The 21,245-nt window shown below is 43.3% G+C and overlaps 1 protein-coding gene across 1 annotated transcript in view; it reads left to right on the top strand.

The window, feature by feature from the left end:
- The window catches only part of ARHGEF28 (Rho guanine nucleotide exchange factor 28), a 316,101-nt gene that overhangs the window by 151,312 nt on the left and 143,544 nt on the right, over positions 1-21,245 (top strand). Inside the window, 4 exon segments of the mRNA XM_059916571.1 lie at positions 2,090-2,270; positions 5,512-5,584; positions 17,482-17,534; positions 18,106-18,166. Coding sequence (XP_059772554.1) covers positions 2,090-2,270; positions 5,512-5,584; positions 17,482-17,534; positions 18,106-18,166 — 368 coding nt within the window.

Below are 21,245 nucleotides of genomic sequence, written 5' to 3' on the forward strand. Positions count from 1 at the left end.
GGCAGAAGATCTAAATAGACATTTCTCCAAAGAAGACACACAGATGTCCAAAAAAGCTCAACATCACTAATTATCAGAGAAATGCAAATCAAAACTACAATGAGGTATCATCTCTTACTGGTCAGAATGGCCAAAAAGTCCACAAACAGTAAATGCTGGAGAGGGTGTGGAGAAAAGGGAACCATCCTACACTGTTGGTGGGAATGTAAATTGGTGCAGCCACTATGGAGAACAGTATGGAGGTTCCTTAAAAAACTAAAAACAGAGTTACTGCATAATCCAGCAATCCCACTCCTGGGCATATACCCAGAGAAAACCATAATCCGAAAAGATACACGCACCTGAATGTTCATAGCAGCACTATTTACAATAGCCAGGTCATGGAAGCAAGCTAAATGTCCATCAGCAGAGGAATGGATAAAGAAGATGTCTTACATATATACAATGGAATATTACTCAGCCATAAAAAAGAATGAAATAATACCATTTGCAGCCACATGGATGGACCTAGAGATGATCATACTAAGTGAAGTAAGTCAAACAGAGAAAGACAAATAACATGTGATATCACTCATATGTAGAATCTAATTTAAGAAATGATACAAATGAACTTATTTACAAAACAGAAACAGACTTACAGATATTGAAAACAAACTTATGGTTACCAAAGGGGAAACACTGGGGGGAGGGATAAATCAGGAGCTTGGGATGAACATAAACACACTGCTATATATAAGATAGATTACCAACAAGGACCTACTGTGTAGCACAGGGAACTCTATATTCAGTATTCTTTGATAACCTTTAAGAGAAAAAAATCTAAAAAAGAATGAGTATATGTATATGTGTAACTGAATCACTTTGCTGTACACCTGCAACTAACACAACATTGTAAATCAATTATACGCCAATAAAATTAAAATAAAAAAAGTTTACACATCTAATAAATCCATTCGTGGATGGGATTAGAAGTAGACTGTAAGCCAAATTTTGATTATGTGATGGAGCCTCCATTTTCTAAATTAATTGCAAAAATCTCATTGCTCAGGCTGAATCATTCACTTCAGTGGCTTGTAGTTGGCATGGGGAGTTGTTTTCTAGAAGATTCTGAAGTCCCTGCAAGTAATTGGGTCAAGAGTTTGGGGAGATGCCCCAAATCTTAGAGTACAGGTGCTCTTAATGGATCTCTTTTTGTCACTCCATGTGATAGAGATAGCACTTACGTGGTTGGAGCTATACTATAATTTTGCAAATATACAAATGCTGATTAACAAAATGAGGTAATGCAAGAAGAGGAAAGAGACATAGAACTAGTTCTGTGAACTGAAGAATCTGGGAGCCTCTGCGGGCTGTGACAACATGCTGAGGCAAGCTGTTACCTGGGAGCACTAGCATCTCCCTCCTGAGGCCTCTTTACCATTGCTACTACATGACCTATAGGCCATCCGGAATATTATGCCACTAACCATGAAGCCTACATAGAGCTAATAAACGTGCAGTTGTTCTTAACCACAACAGAATGGAAAATAAGCCAATATTCAGGAATTTAGTTTGGGAATATTGTTCCTTTGTTTGTGAATGAATTCAAGAATACAACACGATCAAATTTATGCAGGTTTTAATTTGCATGAGGAAATGATTTACAACAGTAGACCAGCGTGTTGTGAATATCTCGCTTGTTTGTAGCATCCGAACCTCACCATGCTCTCTGGAGATCATATCTGTTTACCACTGTAATCGCCTAATAAACTGTCTGCTGCCAGCTAATTTGTGGTACTACATGTGGTGCCATTAAGGCCAGAGGCATCTTTTCAGATTAAAGGGAGAATGAGGTAAAGTACTGTTTAAAAGTCAGTAGTGTTGCATTAATTATGTAAATCTTTATAGTATATAATATATGTGAACAGCTTTTCAATTGACGTCTTCTCTAGGTGGAAAAACAAAGATGACTTTGTTAGGATCTATTTACATGATCTCACGTGCCTATCTTCAGTAGGTAGCTTTTATGGCTTGTTTTGCCAGTTGGGTTTGTAATATCAGGGGCGATGAAGGGTATTGGAATCGTGGGTTTTGATTTGTGATGTTTCAGCTTCCAGGGCAGACGTTCCCCAGGTTTCTCCCGAGTGCAGCTCAGCGAAGATGCCTCCCTGCGGTATATTCACTCATCAGAAACACTGACCTTGACGCTTAATCACACAACCGAGCATTTGTTGGAGGCGGATATTAAACTCTTTAGAAAATACTTTTGGGATAGAGCCTTTCTCCTCAAGGTTTGTGCCCTTTATTGTGGTATAAGACATAATAACTCACGCTCTTTGAGAGTGCAGACAGCAAACTCATTGTATTGGGAACAGTATTTTGGGGGGGTAGCACTTTCTTTTTTTCTAATGGGACTTTGAGGGACATGGAATTAGAAACTGTTACACCAGTAGAAGGAAGATTATTATATGATATTTTGGCGGTAGGTAGAAAATAGTAATTTGTGTAATATTGTTTCCTTTACTCTTCATGAGCCAGCATCACTGATGTTTAATATTCTAATATTGGGTATTTTCTATTAACTTATTGACTGTATTATAATTCTTATCTAAAGCAGTTGCCTTTAGGGTTATTTTAAATGAATAACATCTTCTTCTGGGATTTCTTAAGGCTTAGATATAGTTAAACCTTTGTTTCAGTGTACAGATTCTTCTTGAATGGGGACTGGTTACTTGAGACCAGTTCTTTTTCAAAGAGATTTTTCCCCCTCCCACCGTGGCCCAAACATCAGCTTTGACTGTTATCAGGGCATGCCCATCTCAGGGTTTAAAATGTTTCATCTTCATTATTTTTATTTTTTTGTTGAATCTGGAAGACTGTAAAGCATATTTATATATTTTAATTATTATTAAGTAGAATGTTCTTTTGAGTAAAAGGGCTTCAGTCAATTTAGTTGATAGTTCTCAGGGGTATAATGGATTCACTCACCAGATCGTGTGACACCCCCCGCCCCCCGGCAAACCCTCTGCCCTCGCAGTCTTCTCAAGCACATCCATTAATAAGCACCAGTTTCATAACTGTATAGGCTTTACAAAGTAAACAGTCAGTTTACTGTTATCAGAAAACTGATATTGGTATTTATCAGTTTTGGCTTTTGTAAAATGTTTGCTTTATATAACTAAATTGAAGGTTTAACCAGAAGCATTATATATCAAAGATTATTGCTTACTCCATATAGGGTTTTATTAAATAATTAAAATAAACATGCCCTTCAGAGTGTGAACTACCTCTGTTGGGTTTAGGGAGTTTAGTGGATAATTTTCTGGCATACAGTATTTCCTCATTTTGCTTAAGGGTACTTTCTGTTTAAAGACACAGAAGCTCTCAGCCGTCCCTGTGGCTTCTCACCCAGGCCCCCAGGGGTGGCTGTTTCAGTGGGGCAGAGGCTGGGCCTGGCCCAGCAGCCTTACTCAGGGTGAGTGCCTCTCCCTGCAGTTTCAGAGGGGCAGAGCTCAGCAACACATGTGTCCTTAGAGGGGACACTCAGACTACAGCAAGACCACAAAGCTCCTGCAAAGGCTAGCGTGCTCCATGTAAAGCAAAAATTCTGAACATTTGTTGCATTATGAAAACTTCCAGCTTCTTAGGTTGGATTCGTGATTTCTTGTAACTTGAAATAATTAGTACTGATGACATTGGGGGAGATTTAGGATGAGTAAATCTAGATGCTTTAATAATTGATTGTAGTGGACTTTACAATAACAAAGACCAAGTGAAGATTACTTTCCAGTTTATCAGAGATTTTAATTTTACGGAAAACACTTGATAAAAGAAGAATCCATTGCAGTGGGATGGCCTTGTGTTCCAGGTGTCAGCACCCCTTTTTCGTTCTTCCTGTCCCAAGCTTTTGGCTGGGTAGTGCGTAGGGAGACTGGGAAGGGAACAGGGCTGAGGTTCTTTAAGACACTGTGATATTGTAACTTACAATAAGAAATATATCTGGCCTCCGTCCATGGTTCTTGGCTCACAGCCCCCCAGACCCTTAGGATTTCCTAAGTGTTGAGCGGATAAAGGTGTTTTTTATTATGTTAATGAGGCAACTTCTGGAAAGCACCTAAGGATGGGGACTGGTTACCTGTGGAGCCAATCGCCTGGTAACTTTCAGTCCCACCTCCGTGACCTCCAGGGAGGGGAAAGGGCCTGGAGATGGAGTTTAATCACCAATGGACAGAGATTTAATCTATCATGCCTACGTAATAATGCAAGCCTCCATAAAAACCCCAAAGGACTGAATTCGGAGAACTTTCTAAGTTGGTGAACTTGTGGAGGTACTGGGTGACTAGCCTTCTAGGAGGGGCATGGAAGCTCCGTGCCCTTTCCCCATACCTTGCCCCATGCATCTCTTCCATCTGGCTAGTCCCGAGTTATATCCTCTTATAATACACCTGTAAGCTAGTAAGTGGTTGTCTTTGGCCTTGAGCCTGCATGGTTAGCCCTCTTTTAACCCCAGGTACTCACGCTACCGTCTCCTTAGTACCTCTCCAGACATATACCTGCTTCGGTCCATCTGTTAATTCCATGGCGGGCCCTAAAAGAGAGAGTAGTGTGTCCTGGGAGTAAGGCTGGGAGCGGTTAATAGCCACAGGGGGTGGGTGACCGGGTACTGCTTGTTCCCTGCCTCTTTGTGATTTGGTCAGTTATGTATATTTTCATGTTCTTTTTGCTCTTGCCTCAGGATGTCGTGAAATAGTCATGAGCAAGGCAATTGGTATGCTGCGCTTAATAACATGCCCGGCGGGGGGGATTCAGGGCTCTGGGTCCGTTGTAGGGTTGCTTGCCTCAGTTTGCCCATGTATTTGTTTTGGAACATGTGCTGATGCAGTCTTGGGCAGTTTTTTGACACATCAACACATAATTCTGTCTCTTTGCATTTTCACTGGCTGTGGGGAATCTATTTGAAACGAAAATACAGAGGACTCTAAGGGCATCTTCTCTCTACAGATCACAACTCAGTCTTGGCCAGGGGCAGCCTGCACCAGCATGTGCCAACATGTAGCCCGAGGCTTATGTTCATCCTGGGTCCTCCCTGTAATAGTGGTCCTGCCCCCATCTCCAGGCCCCCAATCCCTGTGTCTTACTTAGGGTGTGGATGGAGGTGGATCTAGGTGGGCAGTTGCATCAAACAGAAGTCCTTACAGGTTTCAAGATCTTCTGTTCCCTGTCCCCTGTTTGGTTCATGCGTCATGTTCCTGAGAACCTTCTGGTGGTGTGATCTGGGGAAGCAGTGAGGACTAGTGGCAGGGACAGTTTTGGCCCTTGTCTCTGGTTCCTCCCGCCGTCTCTCATGTCACGCGGGGTGCTGCTTACATGCTCTCCCAGCAGCTTTACCACCCTATCTGCCCCTGCCTCTCCAGGCCATGCCTCTGGCCTGTCCCGGCTCTGAGATGCTCGATTGTGATTTTCATCTCTTGTTGCTTATCTGAAGCCTCAAATGGCTTTCAGTGATTTTTTTTTTTTTCCTTCCTCTCTTAGGCTCTTGAAGAGCAAGAAGCCAGGTCAGAGGAAAAATCAGATATGCCCTCCAGCACTGCAGAAACCGAAGAAGGTACGCGTGCTCCTTCCCGACCCCGGGAACCCAGAAAGTGCTCAGAACTAACTAGTCACCTGGGAGTTGAAGTGTGTGGTGGAGGACAGCAGGAGCCGAGGGACTCAGAGGCGAGAGCAGGGTGCTGGGGTGCCGCTGGGCCCCGGGGTCCTCCAGCAGCGCCGAACGAAGGTACTGTGTGTTTCCACTTTTTACTCAGTTAGCATTTACTGGGTTCCTCCTACATTCCTGATCTTTGGGGACCTCTCCTGACACGCAGAGAGTGTTCCCCTCATTTCCAAGTTCAGTCCGTTCGTTCCGTTCAGCCCTCCGTCACTCACCTGTTCTCCAGCTTGCTCCACCTCTGTGGGGCTCCTGCTCTGTGCCGGCCCAGGGGGTCTTAGAGGATGGAGGCTGTGAGGGTGTCTTTGTTGTCATGGGGTCTGGTGTGTAGAGGTGACGGGGGGTGGGGCACGCTGGGGGTTCTTCAGGGTACAGGCGGCCCTACCCAACCCTGCATAGCCCTGATGGAGCTTCAGAGACTGAATGTACAAATCTGCTCGAGGTGGGCGTCCACAGCAAGAGGTGTATGTTTAAAAAACACTACTCTGTTCCACATTGTAACGTGGAGTCGTGTTGATGGCGCACCTGGACGTAACACCCAGCTTGTAGGCAGGAATATCGTCCTTCGTCGTTTTCTCTAACTTGGCAGTTTGTCTGGGCGTGTGATCTCTACTTCAATTCAGGTTCTTTCCCCTTTAATGTATGCAAGTAGGTCTGATCTGTTAGCAAGTCCTAGTAATAAACACGGGTTTTGATTCGCTGGAGTATCTTACCTCTGTTCTTGAATACTCCTGTACTATTTATATGGAATGGATTGTCGTTTTGTTTTTTGTTTTCCAAAACCCAGTAGTTTTAGGAATCTGACCATACATCACTATGTCTTCCAGGGTAGTTAGGGCAAAGGTTTTAACACATATTGTCTTATTATCAATTACGTTCCTTTTGCTTTATATTTTAGAGTGTTTTTTATTTTTTGAAACTAAATGCAAGGTTAGGTTTATTTATGTCTGGGGGTAGGGTTATATTATCTACTTAATTTCAGATCAGTGGAGTAGACATTACAAAATATCTATTAATGTAAAGCGACAGTAGTCTGATAGGGGTGAGATGCAGCATGCTAGATGCTGGGGTTAGGGAGAAAAAACAGGACAAGACTCCTGTTCCCAAGCCACCAGTGTCGACAGCTGGAAGACCGGTTGTTCTAAGTGGGTGTGCCCCACGCACCTGCACTCAGTCCCAGGTTAAGCCAGCCAATTGAGCTTCCCACCCAAGCTGCACCGCTTGGGCCCCTGTGGAGTTGCCCTCGCTGCTCTCCCCTGTGGATGGTGCGCTAGCTGCGTGGAGGGAGCTGCAGCTTGCCATACCTGCCCAAGGAGGTGGTGGTGAGTTTTCACACTTTCTCCTGCAGACCCGTGGGAGAAAACTCTGGGCTCATGTCACGAGCGCTGTCATCTCCTGAGCATTGGGCTTGGCTTTTACTACTCTGACTGTAACTGATCAGGTTTCTTGCTTCTAGCTGGCTGGTAAACCTGGGGCTAAGTTTCTGGCCTGCCGGTTGCAAATTATAGGGTACTGCTGACCGCGTTTTGATATTACCCTTATTTCTTAAGCCTTCACTCTTGCTTTTCCTTTTTTTTTTTTAAAATCAACTTCTGATTTTTACTCTATCATCGTATACATTTTTCTTCCCTTGTAACCCACCTCCAAACTAACTTAGAACAAAGTGAGGTCTAAACAAGTGCTGAAATTCTAAGTTCTTGCCCTCAAGGGACTGACAGTTTGGGACTAGCGCAGAGAAACAAGCTGTCCCAGCACATTATAAGTGCTATAGGAGTCATAGGCAAGTAATACTGTGAGAACTCTGTGGCGTGTGATGGTGGGGTGGTCAGGGAAAGCTTCTTGGTGGAGGTGACCCTGGAGCTGTGATCTAAGGGAGGGAAGGGAATTCTAGACAATGGGACTATATGCAATACAGAGCCCTGAACCAGATGATGCATTGGGGGAGATGCAAGTTGTTTTGTGGTCCTGGAGTATAGGGGTGTGTATATGATGCCAGGAACATAGGCCTGAAAGAGAGGCAGATCAGCAGGGCTTGTACACAAGGCAAGGAACTGGAACTCCACCTTGACAGCTCTGTTTTAAGCAAATTAGATCAGGTTGTTATTTAGAAGGGTCACTCTGTGAGAGTGTGAAGAATGGGTTAGAGGGGCCGGGGGCTGCTGAGAGTAATTCAGAAGATGGTCTGCACCGTAGCAGTATAATGAGGTTGGAGACAGAGGGACCGATGGATACTGTCCTGAAGGTGTAGGATGTCAGGTGGGTGTCAGTGGCAAGGGAGAAGGGTGGTTCTTCCATTCCTGGTGTGTCCCTGTGCGGGACAGGCCTTACAGGAAGCAGGATCATGACAAAATACCTACTCAGTTTTAGACAGGTTGAGTTTGATGGGCCCAAGGGGGCAGCCAAGTTAATATACCTGGCTGCCAGCTGGACTGAAGTCACTCAACCAATAAGCAAAAGAATTTGCACAGAAACTCAAGTTCTCTAACGCCAAATAATTAATGTGTATATTTTACAGACCTTGTAGACCTTGCTTTTATCTGTATACATTTGGAGGACATGTTAGAAACTGTGTGCACATTCCAGCAGAGGGCAGTATTCACCTAAAGTGAAAGCATTCAATTAGCTTTTGTTCATTCATAAGCCTGCAGGTGACTCAACTGGAAGAACAAAACATTTTGAGTGTAAGAGCTTGGTTGTTTGTTTGTTGTTTTTCCCTTTAACCCCCAAAGCAAACTTTCCCTTTGAGATCTCACAGAAGATTCTTAATAGATCATGTTCTCCCTCCCGGGGCAGTGGGTAGAGAGGGAACTTGTAAGTGTGTATCTGTAGCTGCCATTGATTAAAAGATTATAATACCTTTAGCTTGGAAATTTACTTTGTTAGTGTGATAAATGGTTTTATTATTGTCTCTGAACCAATTATGTTTCCATAATTTCATGATTGTAATTGTCCTCCCAGAATGATGGGATGTTATTCCAAATGAATTAAATGGCCAAAAGGTCACCTCATTTTCACTGTGTTCAGATGTAAGATAATTATGAGTATGTATTGATCCACCAACTGGCTCCGTTTTGTCCCTTGCCGCCTTTGTTGTTATTTGATCTCTTACTCTAGGAGTTCCTAAAGAGCATTGTACAGAACACCAACCTTGGAAGATGCTCTGAAAAATAAGTATTCTATGTCCAAATAAGTAGAAAATGCTATATATGAAACCCTCCTGTTGGAAACTGAGAATACATTTAACGTTTTGTAGGTTCTAGTAAGTCTTGCAGTCAAGAAACCTGTGCTTCTTGTTTAACCTAACAGTTCTCTAACTTGATCGTGGGAGAATCCCTTTTTCTTAGTTCTCAGAATCTCATGAAAGTGGTCTGTGGAAGGTGCTTTGGAAATGTTGCTCTTCCTCATCTCTCCTGATCCTGCCCTTTCTTAAGCTTATGTCCTCCTTTTTCACGATCATGTGGGTTCTCTCCATCTATTAGTACATAATGCTCACACTGGGAGGGAGCTAGGGAGGCATTTTTAAAACTACTCATGGTCATCTTGAGCACTGAGATCACCCATGCCTCGCCACACAGCCCACTGTACTTTTTGATGTTGTTCAGGAGGCTGCTGCCTGCCTAGAGTCTATGGGGCCATAAGACAAGCAACCATTGCAATACTGTTGACCACTCACTGTATGAATCCATTTTCTTTCATTATTTTGGAGTTTTTAAAAAACCCTGTGTAATTTGCTGTCTCGACTTTTATGTGACTAGTCCTTTACTGTGTTCACTTCTCCCCATTAATTATCTTCCACGTTCTCATTTAACGAGGACATAAGGAGTAGGGATTGGGACACGAGTGCCAGTCACAAAGGGAGAGGGAAAAATCATCTCCTTCAGAGCTGAGGCAGCAGCTCCCAGTGGGCTCAGAGGGGCTTCCTCCTCACCATCCGGTGTGAGAGGCCATGGGTCCAAACGCAAGGCCCGGTCTAGGCAGGCAGACGTGAGCCCTGCAGGCCCATTGACTTACCCATTCAATAAGTCTTTACTGAGCGCCCACTCTCTGCCAGGCACTGTTCTCAGCACTGGTGATGAAGCAGTAACCAAAAAGGCAAAGAGAAAAAGCCCTCATCTCATGGAGCTTACTTTCATTGAATTTCACTCATGCCTTTGTGGAGTGACGAACACTGCTCGAGGCGCTGGGGATGCAGCTGGGAGCCAAGCCAAGTTTGCACACTCAGGGAGCACACGTCCCAGTGGCCATGGAGAGAAGGACATTTCTAGGAGTCAGGAATCAATTCTCCCCATTTTGTGCACAAGGAGGTGGTAGCAGAGAGAGGTCACGTAACTTGTGTGAGGTGACACAGCTTGCTCAGGCAGTCAGAACTCAGGTGGGTAAATTCTTACCCACCACACTGTAGATACCCACCACCCTTCTCTAACAGACTGTTTTCCTATTTAGTCTTCGGACTGCTGCTCTAGAGTTCTCTCCAGCTTTTGTGTGATGGAAAAGTGCAAAATTGGAATCGTTGCCTTGAAATGAGCTCTCTTCCATGTGACCGACCTGTCTCATAAAGTCCTTACGATGGGAGATTGTGACCCACATGCAGAGACAGGTCTTGATGACACATCAGCAACAAGCAGACTCTGCTAAAAACCTCAGCTCTGCCATGAACTGGCTTCTGAACAGGATGCAAGTTACTCAGCTGTGTTTCCTTTTGTGGAAAATGGTGGAGTGGGAGTGTCATTTAATACTTCCTTCAAAATAAGGTTTAAATGAGAAAATACAGGTGGGGCACCTTGATCAGTATCTGACTGTGGATGCTTAGCCAACACTATCTTGTGATGAGTGCAAGTTACAGCACGTGGCTAGAGCGGGCTTAGTGGTGATCATGTGTGTGCTGAGATATCAGGACATAGCTCTTCACCTCATGGTGACCAGGTGAGCAGATTTTCTGCTTGAACATTCCTTAGACGGGGGTGCAGCTCTTCTCTGTGTGCTCTAAGTGAGTGAGATGGGAAGAGGGAGTTGTGTGGTGGATTCTCCTTTTTTTTTTTTTAATTTTTATTGGTGTCTAGTTGATTTACAATGTTGTGTTAGTTTCAGGTGTACAGCAAAGTGAATCAGTTATATATATATATATATCTATATATCTCCACTCTTTTTTAGATTCTTTTCCCATATAGGCCATTACAGAGTTTTGAGTAGAGTTCCCTGTGCTATTCAGTAGGTTCTTATTAGTTATCTGTTTTATATATAGTAGAGTGTATATGTCCATCCCAATCTCCCAGTTTATCCCTCTCCCCTTTCCCTCTGATAGCCGTAAGTTTGTTTTCTACATCTGTAACTCTATTTCTCTTTTGTAGATAAGTTCATTTGTACCCTTTTTTTAGATTCCACATATGAGCGATATCATGTGATGGATTCTCCTTATTTGAATATCTCCTGTGAGATATTATTGGGAAAACCAAGAAGTCTTTTATCCATGCAAAATTTCCTTTCCAAGATTTTTCGTTTTGAATACTGTGGCCCAATGTCTTTTTAGAACTGTTGAATATGGTTCCAATGTCTTATCAAGATGCAGGTCCTTTAACCAGGGTGGCTGGGACCTGAGGTGTTGGGGATTTAGGACAGCAATTAGGGAGACTGTTCTGCAGGGGTGATTACTCAGCTGGATACACAGCTCTTACCTTAGCCTCATTGTGGAATATCCATCCAAGGACTTGGTCAGTGTTGCTCGCCTAGAAGCCAGGTACCTGGGCATTTGCAAGACACTTACACTCCATACCCGGAGAATGCACTTCCCAGCCCCAGGAAGTCACCTGTGCTTCTTTCATTTGACAGAGAGGCTCCGTCTTCTCTCTGTTTCTTTTAGAGACTGACTTTGCCAGTCCATGTTCTCCTCCTGCCTACAGAAGAGAATGAGTTTCATCCTTAAAAGGCCAAAATAAGGTCTCAAGCTGATATGATGCTCATTTTGTGTATTGTTATAATAATATTAGTATTTTCTCACATATAAAGAAAAATTCTCCACCTTGCCTCCCCCAGTTCATCACAGAATTAAAGAATCCTAGTTTGAGCTGGAAAGAATCTCAGATTCCTCAGAATTCACCTAGATACAACGGATTCTGCTCCCATCTGCTATGGATACTTTCTTCCAGCTGGGTCCGATTAGTTAGGAGGAAGGACAAGCATTTACTAAGCATATCAACTGAGGAGTCTAATACAGTTGAAATAAGCTTATAAGTTGAAGGTATATTTAAGGAGTTTTTCCCCCTGAATTGAAGTAGACTCTAAGTGTGGAATCTTAGGGACATAAAAGTATTCCCAAGAGAAAATTGAACCTTGTTTATATTGTTGAAAGATGACTTTGCCTCATTTTATTCAAGCAGTTGAGTAAATTAGGAAAATTATGTCCTGACCTCAGTTTAAGATATGATGATTTAGAGCTTCTGCTTAGTTGATAGTTGCCACCAAATTTTGGGGCTGAGGGTGGTATCTTTTATTTTACTCCATGACTTAATTTTTGACTGTTTGAGATTTTATGGAGATGGGGGGTGGGGAGGGTGGGAGAGAGTGCACACTCTAGATGTAAAAAAATCTATATTATAAAAAGCATATTAAACATAGAGTTACCATATGACCTAGTGATGACACTCCTAGATATATACTCAAGAGAAATGAAAACATAGGTCTCCTTAAACTTACACACAAATGTTCAAAGCAGCATTATTCATAACTCCCCCAAATGGAAACAATCCAAAAAGTCCATCAGCTGAGGAATGGATATACAAAATGTGATCTATCCATACAACGGAGTAGTATTTGGCAATAAAAAGGAATGAGACACTGACACATTATAACACGAATGGACCTTGACAACATGCCTTGTGAAAGAAGCCAGTTACAAAAGACCACATATTGTATAATTCCATTTATGTGAAGTATCCAAAATGGGATCCATTAAGACAGAAAGTAGATTAGTGGTTACTTAGGGCTGGGGTGGGAGCAGTGGTGGTCGGGGAGAAATGGATAGCGAGTGCTAATGGGTATGGGGTTTCTTGTTGGGGTGATGAAAATGTTCTATAACTGGTTGTGGTGATGATTGCACAGCTCTGAGTATATTAAAAATCATTGAATTGTACACTTTAAATAGATGAATAGTATGGTATTGAATTATACCTCAAAGCTGTTATATATATGTATACATACATATATATACATGTATATACATGCATATATGTATATATGTATATACATACATGTATACATGTATATGCATGCACATATGTATACATGTATATACATACATATATATACAAATACAAATATACAAATACAAATATATATGTGTATATGTGTGAAGGGAATATACTAAACGATTAATGGTGGTTTTATTGATTTTTTTTCTCAGTCCCTTTCAAGTTTTCTTAATTACTTTTGTGACTCAAAAAAGTGTCACGAATAATTTGAATTAAAAAGAAAACACTACGTATTTCAAAAAAGATGTCTTAATTTCTTTCTGAAAGAATGCAGAGTAGAAATGTAAAAATTATATTGTAAAAGAACACGTTTTGAGTTGCTTGAGGTCTCCTCTCGCCTTGACATCCTCTCCCTGATTGCCGATCCTGGGGGCCCGGATCACTGGGGGCCCGGTTGAGCTTGTTAAATTATACGGAACGTTGGGACTCATGGACTAACAGGGCTCATGTTGATATTTCTGTTGATAAGTGCCTCATTGTTTCTCCCAGTCCATATTTATACTGGGAATGCCAACTGATAGCTGTTGGCATTAGTATTCCCACCTTTAGAAAAAAAAAAAAAAAGGGAGTAATTGAGATACCGAAACAAAAGATCAGTGTGTTATAATAGCCTCTGAATTGAGAGCGGTAGATGGTTTTTCAAATTTTTTCCCTTTGCCATTTTAATTCTCTAGCAGTTGTGAATCAGGCATGCACACTAGGGTAAAATACTAAGGTGATTCGTGAAGTGAAGTTCATAGTGAAACTCCAATGCGTAACTAGAGAGGAAAGGGTGACTTTTGGGCTTGCAGAGCTGGAGGGGTGGGAGAAAGCCAGGGGAAAAGCATTCATCTGTCTCATCCAGCTGGCAGTTCAGAAGTTGTGATGAAATAGCACCGGTATTGGAGTATTTGAATTAGTAATTTAATAAAGTAAACAACTTTCCCTTTCTTGTCCCTAATGATCTATTACATCTCATCAGTTATTTTGGGCTGTCAGATCTACATCGAGGAGAGAAACATTTATTCGGCATCTGTAATATGCTAGGCACCCTGCTTGGCCCTGGGGATACAGATGTTGGGCTTAAATTAATTTGGACCCAGCCTTCCCAGAGCTCATAGTCTATTGGGAGAAGAGGATTCATTCAAAGACTGTGAACTACCCTATGAGTCCCTTTGGGCATTTGTGGGGCAGAAGAGCAAGCTGAGAGCATGACCCGCGTTTTCCTTTGTGCTTTTGATGCTGCCCTGCATGTCTAACCCAGTTGGGGACTTGATCGTGGAGAGCTGAACCTGAGGGTCGGGGTGAAGCAGCAGTAGTTGTCTGGCTGGCTCTGATCGAGATCCTTCTTGCCTCCTTCCTGGGGGAGGAGTCAGATGGCACAGCAAATTGTAGCTGAAGGAGAATACTGAGCAGCCTGTATTTTCCACGTAAGCTTTCTCTTTGCTTAAGTCTAGCCTCCATGGTCCCATTTCTCAAAAGGAGGCCGTATGACTTGTGCACAGAGTTGAGATCTATTAGACTAATCTGTTTCCTAACAAGACACTGGTATTGATCTTATGCTGTTTGCTAGTGCAGCATCGCTGGTGAACATGAATATTAGAGATTATTTCTTGATCCATTATAGTATGGCAATAAAAAACATGTTTATGATGTTTGGCAAATCTGTTTTAGGAGGTGGAGATCCTTACTTCTGGATGGGCCTTGAAGGCGAGATTAATAGGCCTTTAAAACAGAATAGCTTGGGGTTACTGATATCATTATCTGCTGAAGGTTGCTATAGCAATGAGTGGTTTGATTGCACTGTGCAGTTGGTGGTGCAGTGGGTGAGTGTAAAAGGATCCTCGTCATTTAGCAGAAACTCTCCTGGAGCAATTTAATTAAACTCTGGTGGAAGGAGTGCCAAATTCTTTAAAAGCGCTAAGATACAGTTCTGTATCATCCTAGATTAATTAAAGATACATGATTATCCTGTCACAAATTTTTTAAAATTTATTTATTTTATTTAAAAATTTTTTTGGCTGCATTGGGTCTTCGTTGCTGTGCACGGGCTTTCTCCATTTGCGGTGAGCGGGGGCTACTCTTCATTGCGGTGCGCGGGCTTCTCACTGCGGTGTCTTCTCTTGTTGCGGAGCATGGGCTCTAGGCGCACGGGCTTCAGTAGTTGTGGCTCGTGGGCTCAGTAGTTGTGGCTCGTGGACTCTAGAGCACAGGCTCAGTAGTTGTGGCGCACGGGCTTAGTTGCTCCGCGGCATGTGGGATCTTCCCAGACCAGGGATCAAACCCATGTCCCCTGCATTGGCAGGCGGATTCTTAACCACTGCGCCACCAGGGAAGCCCCACAAATATTTTTAATGATTTTGAGATAGTTTTATAACCTTGAAAGTTGTTTTTAAAATGATTATATGTTTTATGACGATGTCTATTTTAACATAGTTTGTAGTATTTGTTTGAATGTTGAACAAAATTGCATTAGACTGTAAGGAAAATGTAGGCTGGCAGTGTATGAAGACTGGCCTTTTGAGAGGGGCAGGGAGCTGGAATCTGAACATACCACCGGGGTGGGCTCTGAGCACATTACTGGGTGAACACATCCTTTGTTGTTACAGGTGGATTACCTGCCGATAGAGCCTTCTTCATCAGCAGTCTTGAATAAAATGTGTATTATTCTTCTGCATCAGTGCTGTAGGTACAAAATTCTTTAGAAATGCAGAGTTGTTATCATTTAAAAGCATATGGTCTGAAATGTCTCTAAAGGAATATCCAGTGATGGGCAATAAAAATGTGTGTGACTCTCTTGCTGTCTATGCAGATGTGTCTGTTGAAACTTTAGTTCTAGTTACCCTCCTTCACCCAATTTTTAGGGTTTGGGTATATGTATTTTAAAACAGAAGACCTGCTGTGCTCCCATATGGTAAACACTATAGTAGATGCTTCACATCAGTTTTCTGCATCTGTGCAGTAGAACGAAAACTTTCTCTTAACATAGTGTTTTGGACTTTGGTGCTTAAACAGCAGGCTTTTTTGAAGGGTGAAGTTGTCTCATTTTGACATTCCCATCGCGGGCCCTGTTGTTCTGCAGATGGTACTCTGCTGCCACCTGGAGGCCTCATGTGGGGTGTGCATGTAAACGTAGGTGTGGATGCTGAGGAACAAAAGCTGCCCAGGCTGGGTGTCAGCTACAGCCTTGTCCTTACTCCCTGTTGAGGTCAGTTGACATGACCACATGAAATTGAGGCTATTACCCATTCATTTTTCATCATAGACACTAATATGCATTATGAATTCAAGAGCAATATACTGTTGTGGAGGACAGATATCTTACTAACTTGCTTGATGTAAAGCAAATTCAAAGTTATTGTTATGCAGATTTAAAGAAAAATACATCATGACTTTGTGTTTGTTGACTTCTCTGCTCCATCCTTACCTTGTTAAGATTCGCCATGGAAAGCCACCTAAGCGAAAACCTTATACTTTTTCTAAGCAGAAACATGGATGAAAACTGGCATTGTTGCCAGGAAGTAAGAAGAGCTTGAATAAATCCACTTGGAGGTTTGAGGCCTCATGTGACTTAAATTAATAGGAGTGGCAAAGTGGAGGAGGGAATGCCTAGTTAATGGACCTGGTGGGAAAACTAAGGGGCTCCCCAGAGCTGGCATCCAGCGGGGCCTGGGGGGCAGGGAAGCTGAGGGGTCAAGAGGAGGGCCTGGGCCCACAGTGTTGTATATCAATACAAATTCAAGGTGAAGATTTCCATCCAGCTGCCCTTGTTAGGAGTGCCCAACACTTCTGTTTTTCCTTAGGCCCAAACCTACTTTTGGTGGTTATTTCAATAACAGTGGCTCTTGTTTATGGGCAACTGAGTATTTGGGAAGAAAACCAATCAATCAAAACACAGAGAAAAGCACACCTTAAGTGGACCTTCTGTTCATCCTAGAACATCACGACCACTGATGCTTCCAGGAAAGCCTCTATTCAGAGAGAAGGCCCCCGGTGTGCATGGGGCTGGTTAGTGCAGAGCCTGGCACTGTCTGAGGTCCCAGCCCAAGGGCTGTGCTGATGTTCTTGACATTAAACAATGGGCAAGGGAAAACCAAACCTCATCTAGAATGAATTAGGCTCTTTTGAAACATGAAATCGGTGGCACTTGAGGAAGGAGACATGTGGGATTTCCTCAGGTGGGTACGAGTCACGTCCTTAGAATCTGTGCTGTTTTGAAGAGGCTTCGGTCAGTGCACAGCCTTCCTTCTGAATCAGGGGCATTTGTTTATTTAACAATCATTGTCTTCCTCAGGATTTCCTGTGAGAGCTCCTGGGCTTGTTTACATCTTGGTCCACACAAATAATACCAGAGCGTCTTGGGCTGTCAGGTTATCAGATACTCTGCTCTGCGGAGAGTTGATTTTTAAGAAGCCTAATCTAAAACCTAGCTCCACACAGACGGCTCTGAGCAACTCATTTACATTTGTCATCTAGTTTCTTTTTTTTTTTTTCCTTTTCCTTCTTCTTCCTTTTTTGTTTTTAATGGAAATTCCTATCAGCAGATCCTGATGAGAATTATTCCTTTTGCAGAGATTAAGAATTCGGTGTCCAGCAGATCATCGCCTGGAAAGGAGAATGTAAAGGTAATGATTCCCTGCCCATTTTCATCTTTGTGCTTCTCTCCAGGGTTGAAGTAGAAGTGAAGACCTAGCAGTAATAAACATAGGATAAAAAACCCAAAGCAAAAAAAAACCCTCAGGGATATGTCCAAGGGCACATTCAGAATAACTTGAAATTGCTTCCTTTATCGAATTTTAGATCTCTACTCTTGATGAGCAAACCTAGCTGTCTTTCTGGGTCGTAGTTGTATATGCAAGATGACTGTATACCTTTTCCACAAATTTGTACTTGAAGATGATATCTACAGATGTTTGCCAACAATGCCATTGCAAGAATGAACTTGGGAGATATTCTTTGAATATAAAATAACCTATGGATAGCTTTTAGGCATGCTTCTGCTTGGGACAGATTCTTCCCTTATTTCTAGCTCTTAATATTACGTACAAGACTAGTTTTCTGTTTATGTGTGGTGACACATGTAACATGTCTTTACTGATGTTTTCTTAGGTTGTTTTTTCATTTACAAAAATAAACATTACTGTTATCAAGTAAGTAACTTGTAAAAAAAAAGCCACCTGACTTTATCTTTTCCAGCATGTGAAAAGCCCGGTGGTTCAACTGAATGAACATGAAGACCAGGACAGTCTATATTTGGGTATGTTCCAAAATATTGCTTCCTCCAGCACGCATATGGGGGTATCACAGACCCAGGTATGCAGGGGACAAGAAGAAAATCTATTTAGAAATAAAATCTTCCTTTCTGGGAGCCTTGTCTATTTCTTGAAACCCACACAGGTAAATTTTTTTTGCAGCATCAGTTATAATACTATGACTTCAGGGGTTCAGTCTCCATTTACAATCTAAAAAACAAAACAAAACAAATCAAAACAAAAAAAGCAATCCAAGCTTTCCTAGACAGTTTTACTCTGAGCCAGATGTTGGCTCGGGGCTTGTCATATGTTACCTTGTTATTCCTATGAGGTAGGCACTGCCAGCTTCCGTTTCAGGTCATGCGACTGAGCCCACTGGTAGAGGGTATATGGGGCAGTTGAGATTCATAACTTCATCCTGCCTGGCCTCAGAATCCCCAAGTTTACCGCTATCCTATTTTGATAGCCGGTGGGGGCCCCTTGGAGCTGAGCCTGTGTGATCTTATCCCCTGGCCTCAGGAAAAGACCAGACGCTTATCCTGGGGCATGGATCTGATGTGGGTGTCCCTTCAAAGGAACCTGGAGCTCCCTTGGCAAGGGGAAAGTATTTCTCCCCTTGGCCCTGGGAATTCTTGTCTGCTCACAAGCATTGTCATTCACCACTCCCCAAGGGGCACCTCCCCAAATCTCCTCCTCGGGCATTTCCTAATTCTTCAGGGCTAATCAGGGCTCCAGACTTACCTTTGAGTTAGAGGCTGATGAAGCTCTTGGGGGTCTGAGGACACGCACAGCCTGGGCTGTCAGCAGATGCCCCGTCTGGGCACTTGGATGGTCTGGGGCTCATAAGTGGGAAGCAGATAATCCAGAAATTGCCCAGTTGGTTTCTTCAGGCTCAGTGAAGCTGAAGCAGCTCGCACACCTGGAAGGTGCCTGGGCAGAGCAGTCTGAGGAGTTGCAGGGGTGTGGTGGTGGCTGTGGCAGTGGCCAAGTGCTTGGGCTGATGTGAAATCGGGGAAAAGCAAGACAGCTCCCTGGGTGAGCTTAATAGAGAAGGTGGGTGGCCCGCGGAGTCTGGCGGTGCAGGGGGCTCCCTGGGGAGTGCAGGCATGCAACAAAGCAGTTACAAGAATAAAGCAGGGTGAGGAGGAAGTACCCTCAGCGTCAGGTTGGCTGTGCTGCTTGTAGTTTGGCCACAAGCCAGAGGTGGTTTCTGGCTCTCCTTGTGGGAGGTACTACTGAAACTGGAATAGAAACTAGACCATACTGGGCTTTGTGCACACCTTTAATATTTCTGCTATATAAGGTAAGAGTAATAATTTACTTCTAGAAGAGGGGAAGAGGAAGGGGAAATGAAAGCAAACGTGCCCACGTGGAGGACTGTCGTGGGCTGTTGAAGCCCAGAGCTTGGCTGCTGCTCTCGCATGCAGGATGTCTCATCTCCAGATTGCATCATGCTCCCAGGAATGTTCGCTTTGAAGAATGTTTACCGAGACAAGTTGCTGGTGGGGGAGGAGTGTTGGCTGTTAATAGTATTAAATAGCAGGATTATTTTCATGTTAGGCTTCAAAAATTCACTCCGTTCTCAAACTGGTATCCTTGCTGGGTAAGAAGGCACATGTTATGGAAATTGTAGTAGCCTGACCTAATCGGAGTGTTTTGTCAGTAATATCATCGTGTCTGAGGAGGGATGTGATAAAGAATTTGAGAGAGACGAGCGTGTATGACATTAATCCGGTGATTTATGAGAAGGTCTATGAATGGTTATCCCTGGTGCGAACATTGGCTTTGTTGTTCATTTAAACTTGGTGGATTAGAAAAGGTCACCTGATTTTATGCAAAGAACATAATAGAATTAGCTGGTAAGCTGGTGTCTGGAACCGGAAATGGCTTTTCCCCATGGCCGCTTCTAAACTGTTCTACTTTATATGTGCTTGTATTCTGCTTGGTCTCTGAGGAAGTGCTGATAAATGTGGCACTGAGGTATACGTCTTTGCTGATTTGTATTATTCAAAATGGTGTGCCGTGAGTTCAGTGCGATCTCATAAACGACATCAGCGCCGTTCCAGTGGGTAGCTACATATGTCTATGTAGCATGTGACGTGTGGCCAGTGTGACTGAGGAGCTGCCTTTGAACTTTATTTATTGCACTGGACAGGGAAGCACCAGAGTAAGCTCCCTTTGTATTGCTGTCGTTGGCCCATCAGCATCAAGAACCAACTCACCATTAGTTTATACACTGAAAATGACTACTAATTGGAAGAATAAAGTCTCCAGTGGGTAACAGCTGGTAACCTCATCCAGTTTGGGGGCTGGTGCCCCCGAACCACCACAGTAGTGAGTAGTGATAGTAAGATCACATTTATGGCGAGTCCAGAAGTGAGGGCCCCGCTGTCTGTGGATAACTGTGAGGGCTTGGCCTTTTGCTCAAAGGGGAGAGTATGAGTTGAGCGCTGGGGTCCGATTCTGTTGCTGCCACAGTGAAGGGTGAGACCCCTCAGCGTGCGGTGCCTTCACGTGCTGGGCAGGTCGGGTGCGGGGAGAGGGCACAGCATTTGGAGGAACGGGTAGAAGAGAAGGTAAATGAAATGGGTCAGTATGGAAATGAAAAGGAAGGAAGGGTCCATTTGGCTCAAGGATATGGGGCTAAATATGATTAAGCAATAGAAGCTCAACAGTGGGCAGCTGTGAATGTTGTACCAGGGAGAAGGGATGCGAACATCTAGCGGGACACGTGGACAACCTCTGGGAAATGCAGTGGAGAGGGTGAGCTTTGGCTGCCCCATTGGAATACCAGCTGCAAACAAAGATGCATAAGCCATCGCTGGACTGGCAAAGCTGGAAATGGCTTGGTTAGTTGTTGTCTTGCACACTCTTCTTTTGAAAGGTTGAATCTGAAAAAATAAAGCCACGTGCCTGATTAGAAATTCAGATTTCCAGTTAAAAGTTAAGTTCGTGCCTGAGGACTGTGAAACAAGAGTGCCAGTGTCTCAGGTGGGTTACAGAAGCCCCTGGAAGGCGACACTCCTGCTCTCTCAGCAGGTGATATTCAAGTGTGAGTGAGGTTGTATGGGACAGCCCAGATTT

Source organism: Balaenoptera ricei, chromosome 3 (genome assembly GCF_028023285.1).
Source record: "Balaenoptera ricei isolate mBalRic1 chromosome 3, mBalRic1.hap2, whole genome shotgun sequence".
Lineage (NCBI taxonomy): Eukaryota > Metazoa > Chordata > Mammalia > Artiodactyla > Balaenopteridae > Balaenoptera > Balaenoptera ricei.